The sequence below is a fragment of the Gadus morhua genome, chromosome 3, assembly GCF_902167405.1.
Source record: "Gadus morhua chromosome 3, gadMor3.0, whole genome shotgun sequence".
NCBI classification, from domain to species: domain Eukaryota; kingdom Metazoa; phylum Chordata; class Actinopteri; order Gadiformes; family Gadidae; genus Gadus; species Gadus morhua.
This window is the reverse complement of record NC_044050.1, coordinates 14,627,377-14,647,380: the sequence shown is the minus strand read 5'-3', so window position 1 is coordinate 14,647,380 and position 20,004 is coordinate 14,627,377. Positions and strand designations below refer to the sequence as shown.

General features: G+C 45.8%; 1 protein-coding gene across 1 annotated transcript; it reads right to left on the bottom strand.

The window, feature by feature from the left end:
- Positions 1 to 740: 740 nt before the first annotated feature.
- Positions 741 to 19,266, bottom strand: tab1 (TGF-beta activated kinase 1/MAP3K7 binding protein 1). Its single transcript, XM_030352013.1, has 11 exons — positions 19,185 to 19,266; positions 18,426 to 18,556; positions 17,942 to 18,095; positions 16,548 to 16,643; positions 15,342 to 15,480; positions 11,015 to 11,131; positions 9,580 to 9,691; positions 7,212 to 7,353; positions 6,411 to 6,624; positions 5,688 to 5,841; positions 741 to 2,627 (listed from the first exon to the last, which is right to left on the bottom strand). The coding sequence occupies exons 1-11, from the start codon at positions 19,215 to 19,217 to the stop codon at positions 2,414 to 2,416; spliced, it is 1,506 nt and encodes a 501-aa protein (XP_030207873.1). The 5' UTR covers positions 19,218 to 19,266; the 3' UTR covers positions 741 to 2,413.
- Positions 19,267 to 20,004: the final 738 nt, after the last annotated feature.

Genomic DNA, 20,004 nt, shown 5'->3' with positions numbered 1-20,004 from the left:
TTGTCTTGGTAGACATCGAAACGGCAACAGCGTTTCTCATGTGAGTCGTGGCCATCAATGTTTTCATTAGCCCATAGGTGTCTTGGTTTTTACGTTGGTTTAGGATTATATCTCCCCCCCCCCCCCAGAGCACACACACATACTGAAAGTGCTTTTGGTAACTAGAATAGCTCTATATAAATGCAATAACTTATTTTTAATCACAAAATGGTGTAGTTTTGCCAACAAAAAATCCCATTATGCATCCTAATGCACACATCAACAGCCCTCACTCAGAGAGGTCCTTTAATACAACAGTAGTTCAATATATCTCCTTTGCTCTTTCCGTCTCTTTATCCGCCATCTGTATCCATGTTCCACACACTGTCTCTCTAGGTTATATATATATAGCAACCTATATATGTATATCCTAGCTACATTCCATGCAAAGTACCCCTGTAAGATAACATTTGGCTCTTTATAGATTTAGAACACCTCTCACAGCCTATGAATCCCACGGCCATGGTGAGAAACTGAGAGCCTCTATATTTCCCAGGGTATCCCACCAAGGCTGGCTCACCACCTCTTTAGACTACAGGAGAACTTATACAGCAGATCACAACAGGACTATGGGTAATGTAGTCATATAATTTAACTGTGCAATTGAACAAGGCACTATGTCTATCATCATGCACAAATTACAAAGATAGAGAACAATTATATATTTATATATAAAAACAATGCAGATTAATTGAATGATGAAGTGGACATATTTACATTTAATTATTTAGCAAACTGTGGACGCTTATATTAAAATTGACTTACAAGTTGGGCTGAACACAATCATAGAAACAGCATATAGACGGAAACCTGTAGCTGAATTCAGGCTGCATGTTCATCCTTTATTTGAAAATAATAACCTAGCACTGAATACACATATAGGAGGGAGAGACAGAGACAGACTGTTCAATAATTTGGACCTGCTGGCATTGATTGTTCAATTTAAATCCGTCTGTATTTTGGTTGTGTGCATACGTGTGTGTGGTTGTGATGTTTATGGGTCTGTGTGTGTGAGGAGAGGGAGGGTTCTGATAACGGTGAAACAGATTGCAGCACAAAGACTGCTACTTCATCCTGTCGTGATCAAAGTGCTTCTCAAACATATCATTATAACTAAATAGGAGAAGGAAATGAGCACAAAGTTTATTCCATGTTCTCTGCACTTTAGCCTAGTGTGTGTGTGTGTGTGTGTGTGTGTGTGTGTGTGTGTCTTTCTATTAGTGTGTGTGCATGCCTGCATGCGTATGCGCTTGTGTGTGTCTGCACATGCGCTTGTCTGTGCGTGTGTGTGTGGGAGCATGCGTGTAGTTCAACGCCAAGCCCAAGCAAGTTATCGTTTATTAGGGGAGTGCAACTGGCTATCGTATACAACACTCCACTGTTGCTTACACTAAACTCTCCACATCCGCCGTCTGGACAAGATAGCGGCTGCTGCCGCCAAGACATCTTCCAAGTCCTGCAGGAACTGCTCTGGTCATTAATAGCTGTTGTGGTATCTCGCCTCTGCGCATTTAGATGAAGGGGCGGCTGTGTCTAGGCTGCCTCTTCCTTTATCGTTGAGATGACACGCAGTGTAAAGCACGCACGCTAACGGCGCGCCTGCGGGGCTTATTATTTTGCCCTGAGCGGAAGGGTCCCATTGTGTCGCATCAGAAAGTTCAGGGGGAAGCGTGACCCTCCCCTTCACTCGCCCGACAACCAATCATAAAAGATATTGGCCAGGTTCCACGTTTAGAAATTCAATGAACAATGGCATGTACACCACAAAACAAACAAATGCAGATTTACTGACTCCGACCAGGTGGACGTATTAACATTCAATCATTTAGCACGCTCTATCCAAAGCAACTTACAAGTTAAGCTGAGGTCCATCATATAACAGCATATAGACGGCAACTTCGGAAGTCGGAAGTCAAGATGCATGTAAACCCTTTATTTGGAAATAAACATCTAGCGCTCAATACACATATTCCTGGCTAAAAAAGGAAAGGATAGTTTTGAAAAGATCAGAAGCTCTGGCCAACCAACAAGCCAGAGCAGACCCTCCTCCAGAAGGAGACCACAAACTTGTTTCCCACATTGTTCTCCGACCTGACCCACTCCAGCCCTGCGAGTTGACCCAGGAAGAACTCCAAGTGCTCCGTCCGTCTTCATCGCAGGTCATTCCACATCCGTCAACGTGACTGGGGACGGATTTTGTAAGAAATATGGAGGAAGCAGACTTCAACCAATCATCCCAGAATTGCATTCACCCTTAATCCCACCCACACAATCCAACCCCTGCCCAATCTCAGTCCTTTGTGTCTCATCACTCTCCCCCACCCACCCACCCACCCACCCATAAATCCCCCCCATCCACAGTCCTTGTGTCCCCTCACTGGGGCCCGAGGGTGCTCTGAGTGTCGGCATGGTCGCTGCCCCACAGCCGGTAAAACTGGCTGAAGTCCACGTAGGGCGGCACGCGGCCCGTCTCGTCCGGCTGGGCCGCCTGGCTGCCCCTCTGGCGGAACAGGCTGCCGTCCCCGGAGCTGGAGCTGGAGCTCTGGGTCTGGGTGTTGGTGGACTGCAGGGTGGCCGTGGGGCTCTGGCTGCGTGGGGGGCCGGGGGGGTCCGGGGGAGAGGAGGAGAGGGGGGAGAAGGGGATCAGTGAGGGAGGGGAGGTGCAGGGAGGGGGTGGTGGGTCAGGGAGAGAGGGGGGCGGATGAGAAGAGGGCGAGGAGGAGGTGGAGGGGGCGGAGGAGGAAGATGCGTATAGGGAGGAGAGGCCAGGAGGTGGAGTAGGGATAGAGGAGAAGGAGGAAGAGGAGGAGAGGGGGGGAGGCGGTGGGGTAGGGACAAAGGAGGAGGGAGAAGAGGTGTGGGAGGAGGAGGAGGAAGAGGAGGAGAAGGAGAACGGGACCAGCGAGGGAAGAGAGGAGGAGGCGGGAAAGGGGTAGAGAGAGGGGAGCGGGGTGAGGGTGGAGGCGGGAGGAGGACGGGGGAGGGAGTGGAGCGAGGTGGAGAGACAGAGGGGAGGGACAGGGAGGGAGTAGAGCGAGGTGGAGAGACAGAGGGGAGGGACAGGGAGGGAGTAGAGCGAGGTGGAGAGGCGGCGCGGAGGGAGAGGGGCAACGGGGGAGGCAGTGGGAGGGACAGAGAGTTCCATTATGGGCTGCAGGATGTCTATGGAGGCTCGGCGGGCGGCCGACGGGCACACACTGGGGGGAGCGGCGGGGTGGGCGGGGCGGGGGGAGCGGCGAGGAGGACACGGGATGACAAGATCGTTTAGATACAGAGGCGGGAGTGAGTGAGTGAGAAGCAGCGAGTAAGTGGGTGATGAACAGAAGGACTTTGATGGAGTGAGCGTAACGTGTCGGGTGGTGCACATCAAAGGGCAGGTGACGGCCCGAGATGGAAGGAGGAGAGAAAAACAGGACAAGACTAGACAACGTGCATCGGGAACCCAAAGCACGGACGGGCACAACGGTGTGCTGTTTGAGGGCAGATTAGTGTTCATGCGAGGGTGTCTCCAGTCTTAAAAGTGATACACTGGCCACAGCATCGGTCCACCAGGGCCTACTGCTGAGTGGAGGGGGAGCCAGTTAGGAGCTCTGTGCTGTCCGCTCAACGAACTACTACAAAATAAGGAATTTGTTTTCCACTACATTCCCTGGAAAGGGTTTCTAGAAGCCTCTGCTGTGTGATTAGGGTAGGGCTGTCAAAATTGTTCAAAAATGACATTCGAATGTTCGTTTGGAAAAAAATCACGAATTCGAACTATTCGAATATCTGGTTGCCTATTTTACGCAGTTGCCGTCAATATGTCAATAATGCGACAAAACCATGGTTCAAATTAGTGGGATATATATATATCCTATAAACAGCCCAGTAACGTGGAGGCCTAATCATGAAAAGCCACATCTTTGTATCGCTTGCATTTCACCACCACACCTGCAAGCGCGCAAACTATAGTAATCTGAAGAAGACGCCCGCTTCTGAATGTTACAAAGTATGCTAGTGGTAACGTTCCTTGCTTTGCTTACCATTTATCGAGAAGGCCTATTAAAATCGATAAAGAAAAAAATGCATGTCGCCTACGCCTTCCACCATGCCAGCGAAAGGGCCAGCACTACGCACCGTTCGGATTCATGAAAAAAAAGCTGTCTCGGACTTTGCCGAGAACATTGCGTTATAGCAGCTTTCACCAGCCAGACTACTAGCTCCCTGAGCTCTACTTCGGATGCTTATTGAATGGCATAGCCGAGCTGGAATACCTATATCCAAGTACGGAAACCCCGAGGGGATAAAATACATTCGCTCTTCACAATACTAGTCTGTTACACTTGTACCGCGGGAGTGTTTTTTCACATTTGAATATTATGAGGGACATCGCGAACAGACAGAGGCTCATTCACAAAGCAGATAGAGGCGCTTGTACCGCGGAAGTGTTTTTTCACATTCGAATATTAATTTTCACGTTCGAATTCGCGTTTTTGGATACATTTCGAACGAATATTCGAACTTCGAATATTCGTTGACAGCCCTAGATTAGGGGCAGGATTAATTAATAAGAGGTTCCAACCCCACATGAGCTTTTTTAGAGAGGAGAGGGGAGGAGTGAGGCAGGCTAACATCCACAGTGATGTCACTGACATTATTCTAGAAAAGGTCATGCAAGGTCACTGAGTGACCTCCTGTTTGGTTAACGGAGTGGCGCCCAGCGGGGGGTCAGCAGTTCAAGGGCTGGTTCAGAGAGAGCTGAAGAGCAGCGGGATGGAGGAACACACAATTAAACCAGAACAACATTAGAGGCAGCACGGCGGGGACGGCGGGAGGTGAACATCAGGCCCACCCAAAGCTAACAGCACAGCGGGAGGGAGGGAGTCGGGGCTCAACCAACCGAGAAGATAAACAGGATAACGGCGGGGGGGGGGGGGGGGGGGAGTAGAAAACAAACACACCCAAAAGGAAACATGGTGGTGATGGTGGTGGTGGTGGTGGGTGAACACACAGACGGCGGCAGCGAATCAAGAGCTCCCAGGAGGGAGCAGACAGGAGAGCGGAGACAGGGGTGGTAACCGAGCGCGGCGCACGCCGGGGATACACTGCAGGATAATTAGCCCCCATCTCCCCCTGGTTACCCCTTCAGACAGCCGTGGGCTCGGAGGATAATCAAGCCCGACTGTCCTGTGGCGTGGTTTCACTTCTCCACGTCGAAAATGTTTGACATGCAAATATGGAACATGCTCCGTTTTTCATTATCCTAAATCCTGTAGTGTGTGGGGGGGAATCCCAATCACATGAATTGTTACCTGGAAAGGCCGGTGGCCAAATAGAGGCCGAGCTGACGCACTACAAGATCTCCTAAAATCGTGTTGACTTTTCAACTCTTAACGAACCACCGGAACATCCATGTTTATATTCATGAATGAAAGTTGAAAGAATGGCGATTCATTAAAATATCCACATGTTCAACAATGTTCAACATTTCCGAAGACACCCCTGTCATGAGAGTGGTCCTCACAGGTTATAAACTGATATAGTGAGATATTAGGTAAGGTGTTGCAGTCAAGGGGTTAAAAAGAGGTTTTCAGTGTTGCAGTGTGTGTGCCTGAGGCTCACAGCGAGGCGGTGCAGCGGGGGGGGGGTTTGGAGGGGCAGGCTCTTACCCCGGGGTGGGGGTCCCCTCCTCGACGGTGGAGGCGGTGTTGGTCCCGTTGGTGAGGGAGCCCTGGGAGGGCATGACCAGGGAGAGGGTGACACTGGTCTTACTGGTGCTCTGGCTGTTGGAGTAGGGGACGGACACCGGGTAGATGCGGCCCCCTGTGGAGACACGGGCAGGGGGTTCAACGGAAACATTAAATGACTGAGGCCACCTACAGGATCACTGTGGACATTGGGGTAAGAACCAAGCCCCTTTTGAATGTGAGTCGAACAGACAGACCTAGACCGTAACTCGACTATCCTGGCCCTTGGAAGAGGAATTAAGTTGGAGCAGAATAATTTGAGGATATTAAAAGCTTTTTTTTCGTTAGCTTTCCACCGGTCTGCGTTTTATCCCCAATTTCCGCCCTTGGATAAACAGAGTAGATCTTGTGTTATCTTAATGCGGCTTGGGAACACAAGACGTGCAACCCCCCCCAGGGAGGTAGAAAGTTTTCACACGGAGTAAAAATATATCCCAACAAACCCATAGGTCCAATCCTCTGCCTATCTATCACAAACCTTCCCAATAAATCCCCCTATTTTTTATCTCAGGAAACAACAGAACGCAATAAAACCAGAACAAACAACAAACAATATAATAAACGTTGTCCCATCACAAAAGGTAGCGGAGGAGGGAACCCTACAAGGGGGGGGGGGTTCTACAGTCTGATGGGGTTAGCCCCTACCCTGCGTGGGCGTCAGCAGGCCGTCGGAGGGGGGGTAGTCCAGCGTGCGGACCAGCAGCGTCATGTCCTCGTGGCGGGCGCAGCGGGCCGCCCGCTGGCGCCCCGAGGCGTGGGCGTCGTGGTGCACCCGCTTCACGCGCTCCACCACCGCCTGGGCCGCCGCCTCCAGGTCGCTCTGCTGCGCCAGCTCCGCCGCTACCATGGCAACCATCTCCTGCACAGCAGCCCACCGTCCCGACGCACCAGGGGTTGAGGTGTGTGTGTGTGTGTGTGGGGGGGGGGGGGCGGAGCCGTGTGGAGAGAGAGGGAAGAGGGGGGTGAGTCACTTAGTCACTTTGAGTCAGGGGAGCCGTGGATGGAGCGGGGTCGGGGGGGGTGAGACGAGGGGGAGGCGCGGGGGGGAGGGGGGGGGGGGGGGGGGAGACAAACGAGACAGGAGGGAGACGGACAGACCGGAGGGGAGGATAGAGTAGGAGGAGTGGGAAATAGGACCCGATAGTTTCCAGTGTTGTTATCGGCACATTCATCCGATGGCGAGCCACGTTGATGACGATGAGATAGAGCCGGGTCCATATGTAGAAGACAATGTGTACAACTAGCTTTAGATAGCCATTCTGTCCTAATCAGTACAAAGAATAGCCAAATGGGACTTAAGGCCATTATGATGGCAGTGTGATGGATGGTAATAGACAAACAGACAGGCAGACGGACAGAGAGAAAATATGGACCAGCGTTCAGGCAGACAAACAGGCAGGCAGGCAGAGAGACAGTCAGACAAGACAGTTTGAGGAGGGGCTTCACCTGATTGGCTTGCTCGGGTCCGCGGGCGGACTCCAGGGCGCTGATGAGGCCCTCCGACATCAGCAGCAGGAAGCCCGTCACGCCGTCCAACTGGTTGCGGTGGATCTCCGGCTCGGCGATGATTGGCTGAGACTTGGCCCCACTGATGACGTCAATGGGAGTAAGCACAGAACACCGAAAAAATGCATGGGGTGAGGGTAAGAGGGGACAGGATGGGAGATCGTCTCAGGACAGAAAGAAATGAACAGACGAGAGGATGAATGGTTGAAGGGGAGGGGACAGATTCCACTAGGGGTGTACGGTATAAACGGTATAGACGCAACACACTGGTGTGAATTTGCGCTGCGGTATGGATTTCGACGTTACCGTGAGACCGGTAGACATTGTTTTGTGTAACGCGTTACAACGTAAGTAACACGTTAATACAGTAACGTAGCTACGTTTTTATTTCATTCATTGCTGACAGATTTGACAGCGATACTGCCTTCTCAGGCAGTATGCTATTGCCATCTCTTCCACAGACATCGCTTCCGCAGGGCTTTTACAAAGCCAGTCCTTATGACCAAAAAAGCCAGCAGTGGAATGAGATAACAAACGCAGTAACTGTTTGTCTGTGTAAGGACATGGTTCCCTTTCAAAATGTCAATAGAAAGGGTTTTAAAGAGATGGTCAAAAACACTCGATCCAAGGTACGCGTTACCTGTCCGCACACACTTCAGACAAATTGTGATGCCAAAACTATACGGCAAGGTCCCTGAGAAAGTGGAGAAAAAAAATCCATACTGTTGTGTTTTTCAGAGATGGAAGTAACATGAGATAAGATATTGCATTTTTTTGTTCATGCAGTTATGCTGCCTAACCGGTATTTAACAGGGATCGACCGATTATCGGCGGCGATATTTGGCATTTTGACGCATATCGGCATCGGCCTTTTTTTTTGATCTGACGGCTGATAAGAGATCAATTTAAAACCCTAGGGATAACCCAATAGCGATAGCCTTAAAAGGCTGCGCCTATACTCATAGAATCTAGAGTTACAATACGTAACTATCGTTATTTTGGCTCTGGTGCAGCCGCGCCTCTCTGTCTCCTGTCACTACGCTGTCCCCAGCATTGTCCCCCACCCACAGCACCATCTGATTGGTTACACGCTCTGGTTACACGCAGAGCCACGACGGGTAACAGCCAATCAGCAGTGAAAGCTGTGCATGCAGAGTGCTCTCACACACACGGCGGAGAGGAGGAAAGGTTTTGTCTGGTTTGGTTTCGAGGTAAGTTAAGGCAGCAGACTCTCGCAAAATTGTACTAAACATCCCAGTCCTCTACAACTCACAACAACTAGTAAAATTACTGTGAGCCCATTAACGTTATCGAAACATGCTCTGGGCTGAATTGAGTTTATTAGGTTTTTACTCTCTCCCTCCCACACAGACTTCTACTATCACAGACTGTTTCCATATCGATATGGAAATTGTCTGTGATAGTCTGCTCGCTCGCAGTCCGTTAATCACTCGAAACAAGGTTGCTGATAATATCAATATGGAAATAGTGAGTGATAAAAGTAAGAAGTGTGTGTGTGTGTGTGTGTGTGAGAGAGTAAAATTCAGTTAGTATTATTACAGGGAAGCACAATGAGGGGACGGCTAGAGAATAGTGTGTTAGTGTGCGTGTGTGTGGGTGTGTGTGTGGGTGTGTGGGTGTGTGTGTGTGTGAGCCACATGAGAAACTGACAGCAAAGCACCGTCTGTCTGAGAGAAAACTGTCTGGCAAAAATGGCTGTTTAACGAGGGAACTATTTATTTATTTAAATTTTCAGTTGTAAAAGATTAACATCTCAGTTCAGTTCAGGAAAATTTTAGGGAGCCATTTATTTGTTAAAATTGTGTTATGTTGCAAATCCGATGAGCTGTTGTGTTTATTAAACATATGCTTAAAGGCATTTCAATGAAGTTAAGTGTTGGAGTTTGTATTGTTCAAAATTTTGACGCAAATATTTTCCCTTTTTCTGTAAATTAATATCGGCTCCAAATATCGGCCCCCTTGACTACTAATAATCGGTATTGGCCCTGAAAAAACCATATCGGTCTATCTCTAGTATTTAACCCCTTTAGAAGCATTTATATCGAAATTAGAAGATACAATTAACACAACGTGATATAATACTGTTACCATCTATGCCTCAAATCAAACCGTGATATACATTTTTGTCCATACCGTACAGCCCTAGTTTCCACACAGAGAGACTAGTACTGACAATATTTGACAGTGTGTGCGTGTTTCTGTTTGTGTCAGTGTTTGAGTGTGTGAGAGAGGGAGAGAACGAGTGAGTCTTCATGCGTTTGTCTGTGCGTCCATGTGCGTGTCCCACCTGAGCAAGTCGATGTCTGTGTAGTTGAGTTTGACCCGGTAGTCTCCGATGGTTCTGGTGCTGGGCTGACCTGCGATCTGCCCCGCCTGCTTCACCCTGGCTGGGTCCACACCTAGGATAGGGGAAGACGAGAGAGAAATACTATTACTATTTCACGTTGAGTTTGTGCATCGTGTCTTTTTTAATTCTAATTTATGTTTCCCATCCTAAAACAGTCTTTTAATCATCCTACAACCATCCTATAACCTCCACAACCTTTCTATAACTGTCCTACAACCATCCTACAACCTCAGGATCCTTCCTACAACCGTCCTACTTCCTTCCAAAAATCCTCAAAGAACTTTCCTCCAACCTCCACAACCTTCCTATAAACGTCCTACAACCGTCCTGCATCATCTTACAAGCTTCCTACCTGGGTACAGGTGTCGTTCTCCCCACCTCATTTGACATATAAATAGAACGAATGTGCTGAAAAAAGAAGCATACATAATCTGCTGTGCTCTGCTCCAGCGTGCCTACAACCTCCATGGCGTGTGACAGACCTCTCCTCCAGGTATACCCACGAGAGTAGCACCTCGCTCCACAGAACTCCACAGCCTGACATCCCGCCGCAGCAGCAGAAACGACGGCATCAACAACAAACAAACTAGAACGAGTGCTTTCAGACCTAATGGTGTGCTCGGCAGCCAGCGATGGAATTCCCCTCCCCTCACCGTCCTCGTCCCGAAACCACAGCACTCATCGGGAGCGAAATTATACCCTAGTGACTAACCTGGTCCTTTTGTGAGGAAATGGAAGGGTGGCGTAAGAGCAGCAATCATGGTCTGTATAGCGAGCAGTGATGGCCATTTACCGCGAGTACTCGCACTGGAATGATTTGGAGAACACTAGATCCAATAGATAACGTGAGAATGTCAGACTTCTCCCGCTCATCAATATCACAACGGAAAGCAAGTGCAATTTCTAATCCATTTAGTGTAGTTAATCATCCTCACCAGGCTTTAGTTAGCAGTTATATTCTTATTTATGTTTGTGGGTTAACATCAATAAAAAAATCGAATAAAACCAACTTAACAAACATTGGATGACTCTACAGATTCTCTCAGTCAACAAATCCAGACATCCAAATCCAGACCTCATACCCATCCCTATATACTGCATAAATTGCCGGTCATTTCATGAATGTTAAACAGGTCAATTTTGGAGCAAAGTGGCAGCAGTGCACAGGGATAATGGAACATTACGCAAAAGACAAAGACTGACATTGGCAAGATGACAGGTGATGAAAGAGCCAGAAGGTGATAGATTGACAGCGCTTTATTTTTTTACCAAGGGGGGGTGTGTGTGTGTGTGTGTGTGTGTGTGTGTGTGTGTGTGTGTGTGTGTGTGTGTGTGTGTGTGTGTGTGTGTGTGTGTGTGTGTGTGTGCGTCTCACCCAGGGCAGCCAGTCTCTGCAGCTCATCCTCATTTTCCGTGTTGTGAGGTCTTCCGATCTGCTGCACCTGGTTCTGCCCGTCGCTGCTGGACTTGCACAGCAGTGCCCGGTTGGACCCTGAAACACAGAACCCCCGGGCCGTCACAAAACACACCTCTACCGCCACCAAGACCCAGACATACCGAATGGCCTGCATTTATACAGCGCCTTCCTAACCTGTGGTCACCCAAAGCACTTTATTGGTAGTGCTTCAGATTCATCTCTTCATATACATATCTTCACACAGAGATGGCGTTGCTACGAGGCGCCAGAGATTGAACCAACAACCCTCCGGATAACAGGCTACCTGCACCACCTGCTCCATCTACTGAGCTACCGTACCGCCGGCTGTAAAACATTTTGTGACGTTATTTTAAAAAGACAAGATCTATTCATCAGAAGAGCAAAGAGAATTACATTTTATTTGGTTCCAAATAACTTTTGAGATGTTTAAGTCAAAATGGGTTAACAACTAGAAAGAGCATGATGCTTTGCTTTCAGTCACACCAGAATCCCCTATTCATTTGAAATAGCTGTTGATATGGCAACAGTGTTTAAGCCACTGAATGTAATTTTCTGCAATTAAAAGACAATGTAAAGGGACAGGATTCAGGTAAAAGAGCACTTAACTCATATCCTGCTTTTGGAGTGAATCATTGCTTGTGTTTTGCTGCACAACAAATTCAACATCAGTCGTATCAGGACAGACTTCCTTGCTGTACAATGTCAGGCCCCAACAGCTGGTAGATGGAGCATTAGACTGAGGCTATCGTTATGCGGCATTATTCCAGCTATAAACTGAATGTCTGCAACAGCAGGTTTTTTATTATTACACATTTGTTATTTTACCTGGCTGCTATATTTTGACTTGACTCTTAAATCAGAATGTGTGTGTGTGTGTGTGTGTGTGTGTGTGTGTGTGTGTGTGTGTGTGTGTGTGTGTGTGTGTGTGTGTGTGTGTGTGTGTGTGTGTGTGTGAGAGAGAGACACTTGAGATACTACTTCTTAAAATACTTTATTGATCCCATTCGTGAAATGGATTTTTTTTGGTACCCTTTTTGATACATGCATGATGCATGTTAGAATAACAATTTGAAAGGGAGTGCTTCCTGCTTTACGTCAAGAGAAGGCTCACGGCCAATCGGGCAGCGGCAGTCACCGTTCATTATTGAAATATAATTAATAACGGCAATCAATAATGGATGGAATGACCAGAACATTAGGTCACTTTTTTGTCAATACCGGACATATTTACCCGAGGTGATTATCTGACGGGGCTATCCTTCGTCAGCTAGTTATTGGCGGCATATCCAATATCAGTCACAGCTCCCTGGTAGAGATGTTCAGCCACTCTTTGCCGGCCATAATCGTATAAATATAAAATGGTTGCTTCCCACCAGGGGAGTATCACATTGTGGGTCGCTCGACCTCGGCTGCCAGAACCATTTCCATCAGACCACAGCTGGGGGGCGCGTTGCTTAACCTACCAGTGCCAATACGGCCCCTGCAGCTCTCTATGTCACACACAATGACCTGTGAGCCCGCAAATGGCCAGAAGAAGCCAGCTGAGGGAAAGCATTTTACTTGCCCCCTTCGGCTGCAACGGACCAAGCCTTCACTCCAACCCACTCTCCAGTGCGTTAGACGTAGCACCCACTGGAACAGTGCTACTCAAAGGTACCCGTACCCCTAGGGCGACGCTAAAGGATCGCAGGGTACCAGGAACATTTCTGAAAATATTATTTATGTGTTGGTAAATGGATGGTAAATGGACTGCATTTATAGAAGGCTTTTTTGTAACCAGAGGCCACCCAAAGTGCTTTACGATATTGCCTAACATTCACCCGTTCATGCACACATTCACACACCGACGGTGGTATCAGCCATGCAAGGCAAGAGCCAGCTCTTTGGGAGCAGTTAAGGTTAGGTGCCTTGCTCAGGGGCACCTCGTTACTCAGCTATGAGAAGCCGGGGATCGCACTCGCACTAGGCAAGGCAACTTTATTCATATAGCACTTTTCACACATGAGGCAGACTTTTGTGAATGCGCTTTGATTCTTAAAGCCAGTTGGAAGAAAGTCGAGGAAGGGATGAGTGGCCTAAACGTCCAACTAACAAGAGAGAAGGAGAATCTGCATGTAAAGCTGAAAAGACAACCCCACCCTTTCATAGTGAGAAGTAAAGCACAGCCCACGTTCCTCACTAAACTTAGAATTCACACCGCACCCACTAAATGTTGACTACACCAAATAACGTGCACATACATTATTTATATTCAAAAAAATTAATAAATCCCTTCCCAGGAATGTTTACTGCTGGTGCAAGGGGCACTTGGCAGACAAAAATCATCATAGAGGGGGTGCGTTGGTAAACATAGTTGGAGAACCACTTTACTAGAGCAGCCCAGTGAGTCATCTAAGGCAGAAGGTGGCCACGCTCAGCCCAAAGCACACGCGTATATAGACCGTTATAGCATGAACTTAGAGAACATTTAGAGAATCATATATGGTTTTAAACGGTTCAAAGCATACTAGTGTTCATGGATCGAGGCGTGGACAGGAATTACGTCTATTCTCGATGCAAAAGATAAACATAATGCGTCCGTCCAGACACGGCTGTGTGCTGTTGGCCAGGGTCTCCGGTTTTATGCGGCCTCAAACACAAACATCTAGATAATCCGGAGGATGTTCAAACACCCAAACAGAACACAAGGAGGAAGGAGCCGCAGCATTTTGAAGGAAGCCACGTAAACCTTTTCCATCACTTGCAGTGATATTGGGAAGCTTTCCAAAGTGAATTATAAAGAATTATAGATAGAAATATATGCCAATTGATGGAGACTTTTATCAAAAGCTAGTTTAGCCCAGGGCGGGCTAAACAAATCTATTTGTTGCTTGAAAAGAGCGGTTTGGGGTTTGTTATTTGAGTTTGGTTTTACGCTCCCCATATATGGGCAGGCATGTTATTCTATGAGGTTTACTTTAAGAAATAACAACCAGCGTTTCCTGTTTGTTTCATTTTGATGACTTAAGGAAAGGCTTAAACCAGGTTTCTTTTTATTGGAGTAGTGGACTACGACACCAAGTATATATCAGCTGTCCACTACACAAACAGAGCTTTGGAAAGCAGAGAAGAACTTGGAGATATCAGTATTGAGGAGAAGATAACGTATACTGGCCTTGTATATTTAAGTAATAGAAACTACATTTCCTGTAATATATAACATAAATAAAAAATATATTGCGTTACCTTGCAATAGCAGATATGATAAGATGATACACTGCACATTTACATAAATAAATAGATGATACTTCTTACAAATTAATAAAGGCTTGATCACAGTCCATTTTGTCGATTCTGATAGTCAACACATACAAATTAGATAGAAATTAAATAGGGTTTTGGTTTTGATCTGAATCTAATATCAATTTTTTTATATAAAAATCATCATGGGTACAAGTGTGTATCGACATACAATTAAACAGACCAAAACTGACTATAGCAGTACATATGAAAACAGAATTGCTCAAACACTGTCATCAAAGTTAGAGCTGCGCCATTTCTGCTCCCTCTTTGAGCCATACCGAACGGCACCTAACTAACATTGACTGGCGTGACACAGGCTTGTACCCATGACATTCAATTACCAAATGACATATTCTATATTAATTAGACAAACTGTGGCAGGAACATTTAATGGCGTTTCAGATCTCCATTAAAATGTTTTTAATTGAACAACTTTTTTCCTTTTCCAAGACCCGGGCGTGACTAGGGATGTTCACGAATGGCCGCGCGCACAGACAATGCTGCGCTTCAGCACCAGAAAGGGCAAGTGGTTAAACGCATTTTTTTCGAATCTGGTTCCCAATGTCAACAGCGCTCTTCGCTCCAGTCAGTAGCTGCTATCAGGTCAAGTGTGCTACCGTTCGCGATCAGTTGGTCTTATCATTGTAATCCCCTCAGATGCACAGGAGCTAGGCCACTGTATCTCAATTGAAGCGGCTAACGGGAATCAAAAGCTAACCCAGCGACCTCCAAATGATGAATTTGGAGTTAAACAACTCGTCTCAATCTCGGTGAGGGATGCAAATGCTAATTTGACAGAAACATCTGCGTATCCCTTTAACGGAACGTCCCTTTGCGTGACACATGAGATGGCCGAGACTTAGCTACTCTGTGTGTGTGCATGGCGTACCAACGTTAGAGAGGGGCATTTATGTATGCATGCATGTGTATGCATGGTGTACCAACGTCAGACGCGTGTGTGTGTTTGCGGCGCACTGCATACCAACGTTGGCGATGTACAGCCTGCTGTTGAGGATGAGGGCCACCACGGCCGTGGCTCCTCCAGACACCTCCTGCTCCAGCTCCTTCAGACGCTCCTGCACCTTCTGGCTGTGGGGGGACAGCTGCTGGTACCCGGTACCCTGGGCCACACACACACACACACACACACACACACACACACACACACACGTTCCATGGATGAGCTCGGCTTTCGCCGAAATTGCGAAATAAATTCGAGAGTAGTACTAAATTGTGTTGGTTTGCAAAATACGCATATTCTTTTACACTATTAGGGCACGCAATCCCTCTTGCGCTCCGCCTCCACAGGGGAGGCGTTCCCTCCAGGGCCGATGCTCTCTCGGGGGCAACACCCTTCGCTTTGAGCTGCAGTGGGTCTGCTTTTAGGTCTGAATATGGTCGGAATGTAACAGCCACCGATTCTTGACAGGCTGGGTACTTTATTCTTACACACAACCGGACTCGTTCATTACTTCACTAAACTGACACGCACTCTACCGCTCGCTCGTCCACTCACTCGCTGACGTCACTCACACAAGTTCTGATAAATAAAATGTATAAAAATACAAACTTATGATATGAACCTCAAAGTCCTTTGAACAAAAACACAATAACCCCAAAAAAATAGAAACAAAATATTTTTTTAAATATTCATTAAACGGCCAATATAATTGCCGATACAGATTGTTTGGAAAATGCCTAAATCGACCGATAACATCAGCCCACCGATAAATCGGTCGGGCTCTAATGCATACATAAATACATATATACACACAAAAACACATGTATATATACAAAGATATCTATAAAAACAATTACAGGAAAAGTTAAACCTGAGTGGAAGTCAAAAGGGAGGAGTGAGAGTTAAGGGGGAAAGGAGGAAGAGAGTACATACAGTGGCAGAGGCAGAGAGAGACAGACAGACCAGAGAGTGAGAAGCGAGAGGGAGAGAGTGTGTGCGTGAGAGTCCTCTGGTGCATCTAACAAGGGTGGCTGATGAGACCAATAAAGACCTAGTGCTCTTCTGCAGCAGCCGGGGATAAGTTTTACACCACACCGGTTACCATGACAACCAGCAAGGAGCACCTGCCTCTGCGTGTTTCAATCAGTGAGGGCGATGTGTGTGTGTGTGTGTGTGTGTGTGTGTGTGTGTGTGTGTGTGTGTGTGTGTGTGTGTGTGTGTCAGTACCTCGTTGTGTGTTGGGAGGTAATTGGAGAGGTCAGCCTTCACAGCCAGCGCGTCATCAATCGTCTTAAAGAAGCTCTTCTCCACTCCACTGAAGGCCTACAAACAGAGGGAAACCACAACATCAGTGACTGACTTCTAATGAAGTGATTTATCTTTCATTTGTTAAAAGCAATATCATCTCGTAAGAGAATTAAGAGTTGCTGGCGGTATGATTTAAGGGCTATTAATTTGAGGGTAATAAGGGAAAAATGTCACAGCCGTTATTAGGGAGTGAAATGCTCGTCAGAATATCTGTCCTGGATGACCGCCTGCTCTCCAGATGCATGAGACAAATTCCATTTTTGACCCTCATTTTTAACCAATCAAGGCATCTCTTCCATGATTATTTCAGGTAATCTATCCTGCCTGTCAATCAAAGCTGCGGGAATGGAATACTTTTCGACATAGAAATGAAGGAAGCAGGGTCCAAAGTGAAGGTCTTTTTACCTTTAGAAAAATCTATATGCCGAGCAATTGTTTGAAGGTGCAAGTTAACCCCCTGATTAAGCTCGAAAACAATCATTCAGACTTCTGAGATACAAACAATCATTCAGTATACACCTTTGAAAGAAGGAGACGTCCACCCTAACAGGTATGTCTTTTAAAATCTATTGTCTGGTTTCAGTTTTCTCTAATGCAATAACCATGGTTAAGGCAACAGAGAGTCCCTATGAGCAGCTCAGGGCCTCAGTATCCCACCTGACTGTCCGTAGTCATGGCAACTTGCCTTGTCGGTAAGACAAAAAGGGCAATGTGTCAACAAAATACAAAGCAAAACTCATCAGAGGACAAAATGCAGATTTTCCCTCACAGTATTAAAAGTATATATTTTTCTTATCATTTATGTGTATATCTGCCTTTAAGTAAATGCAACACCTCATGAAACATGGAAAGAAGGGAAAATTAAATTTACCATTAAACAAAGGCACCAATGCTGAAACTATGGTATTATACTCGGATATTATGTTCTGCTTGTATACGCAGATCGGTAAATCAATGATGGCCGACGATGGAGATGAGCATTACTGATTACTGGTCACTGACCTATTTTAATGATCTGTAACCATGGGAACCAGTTTAAAGGGGCCCAGATAAAAGGTGACATGACAACATGTGATTAAATAACAGTGAACTGCCACAGGCAGCAAAACTGAGGTTGGAAATCAGTGAGGAAAGGGTTCGACAGCTATCAATTACAGACTATAATATATACATACTACTATAGTTCAAGTCTTGAATCTGTGACAAAAAATCCTTTAATACAATGATAAATGTATCCAATAAAGGATGAATACATACTTTTCATTTAGAGTTTTGCGCAATACACAATAGGCAACTGAACGGCACACACACACCTGTGTGAGGAGTCTGCGCACGTCGTCGTCGGTGTGTGTGGAGTTGAGCTGTCCCAGCAGCAGCTCGGCAGTGAGGAACTGGGACACGTAGCTTGCAACGCGGCTGCCGTCGTAGCCGTTGAACACGCCGTACAGGAAACAACCGTCCTCTCCCCTGAAGGGAAGCACCACAACACCCGGCATTACTACTACATACACAAGGACTACTGCTGCGGCTTGACCACTACATGACATAAACATACTGCGGTAGGGACATGGTTTTGGATTTAATCGTGAAATTATGTTTAAGTATGGGAAGTATGGGAATGCCACGGCATTTCTCACGCAAGATAAAGTTTTAATCACCCTAACTTACGTATATTTAGACATTTCCAGCACTTCAACTCTCTTGAGTCTTCACAATTAGGCGGAGTATTGACAATGCAAACATTCTATGATGCAATCTGATGTGAAAGCCCCATTATCCAAAGCGCTAGTTTCTCACCTGAACCGTAGGTGTCCATCTTCGTTGGGGTGGCTTTGAGTGCCTTTACCGTCAGGGCCGTAGACACAGTTGGGAGCCGAGCCCACCCCACACATCTGGCAGAGAGGCAGGTCATCTGTCCAGCTTTGATGCTGTTGCCAAAACGTGTTGCGTTCATACATTTGATTAACATAAAATATTTAATAGTAAGAATTATGCAAATTATTCAAATTGGATGGCAAAAAAATGCAAATTACAGTATTTGGAAAATCCAAACTAAGTTGTACCTACGTCAGTACACTAATAAATGTATTCCATCACACATGTTTGGCCCAATCGCATAGCCTGACTGATATTGAATGTGTCGGCCTACCAGGTCTATATATGCTTATTAGAGTAACATTAGAGATGGTGTTCAACTATTTGTTTACATATGTGACAGCCAGTGCTAATACTGATAATTATGGTCTATGAAAAAGTTACTTTTCGCTGCAACCTAGAAAGCAGTGCTGTGCTCCCATACTCTCTTCCTTCCAGATAATATATAGTTTGAGTTAATAGTATTATGTTTATCAAAATAAAGTTGTGTAAGATGTGATGGTATGAACGTAAGTGCATCTAGTTAATTTAGCGTTGACATTAGCAGCACGTTAAACATAGCTATGAAGACTCGCATTGAGAACAGTACTGGTAGGTGGAGCACATAGAGACCTTTTAATCAAACGAATACTGTTAAGTGAAAAGTATTCGTGAAACCAATAGCTTAAAAAATGATCTTACGCTCTGCATCAGATTCCTCCGCTGGGCCGCCATCTTGGCTGTTTCATCAAGTGGATTAGGGCGTCACCGCTGCGCAGAAGCTGCGCAGTTAGTGCCAGGTATATAAAGTGCTTCATTATAATAACAAAACTAGTTATTTTATACTCTGATAGACCGAAAAGAATATAGATTTTTGCAAAATGTTCGCCAGGTTAGGACTGATGAGGATCTATGTAATAGTTCCTAGATAAATGAATAGTTAGTAGGTAGCTTTTACTGGAATGAAAACTCGACCTATAGCGCCTCAAAGTGGCTAAACAGTTGTTTGTACAGGCGTGCATTTGTCATCCGTGAACAATAATATATATTTATTGAAAGGACTTATGCAAAGAAATTGGAAAATATGTTAATGATCTTTATTCGACAATATAATTCTTTATTTAATTAGGTATATTTACATTTTATTTGAATATATCATTTTTTTATTCGTTTTTGATTAGATTTTGAAGTGAATCGTAAATCCACTTAAAACAGACAAGTAAGTAGTTTTGAATTTGTATTCAGTTGGACAGTGATCTAAAAACACACATTTACAATCCATCACGCACGCCCACCCACACCCACACACACAAAGATAGAAATTCAGATATTTATTCATATTGTATTGACTTTTATTGGTTCATCTCAGGACATCAAAAACATACTTCTATGTACAATATTTTTTTAAACCTTATGTTACTTAAGTTGACAGAGTAACATCACATATTTCTAAATCTAAATGTATTTATAAAAGCATATATATATATATATATATATATATATATATATATATATATATATA

Coding starts and splice junctions, on each gene's coding strand:
- tab1 (XM_030352013.1), bottom strand. CDS start 19,217: ATGGCGGCCCAGCGGAGGAATCTGATGCAGAGC. Junction 18,096..18,425: donor GATGGACACCTACGGTTCAG/GTGAGAAACTAG, acceptor GCTTCCCTTCAG/GGGAGAGGACGGTTGTTTCC. Junction 16,644..17,941: donor TGCGCAGACTCCTCACACAG/GTGTGTGTGTGC, acceptor CTCTGTTTGTAG/GCCTTCAGTGGAGTGGAGAA.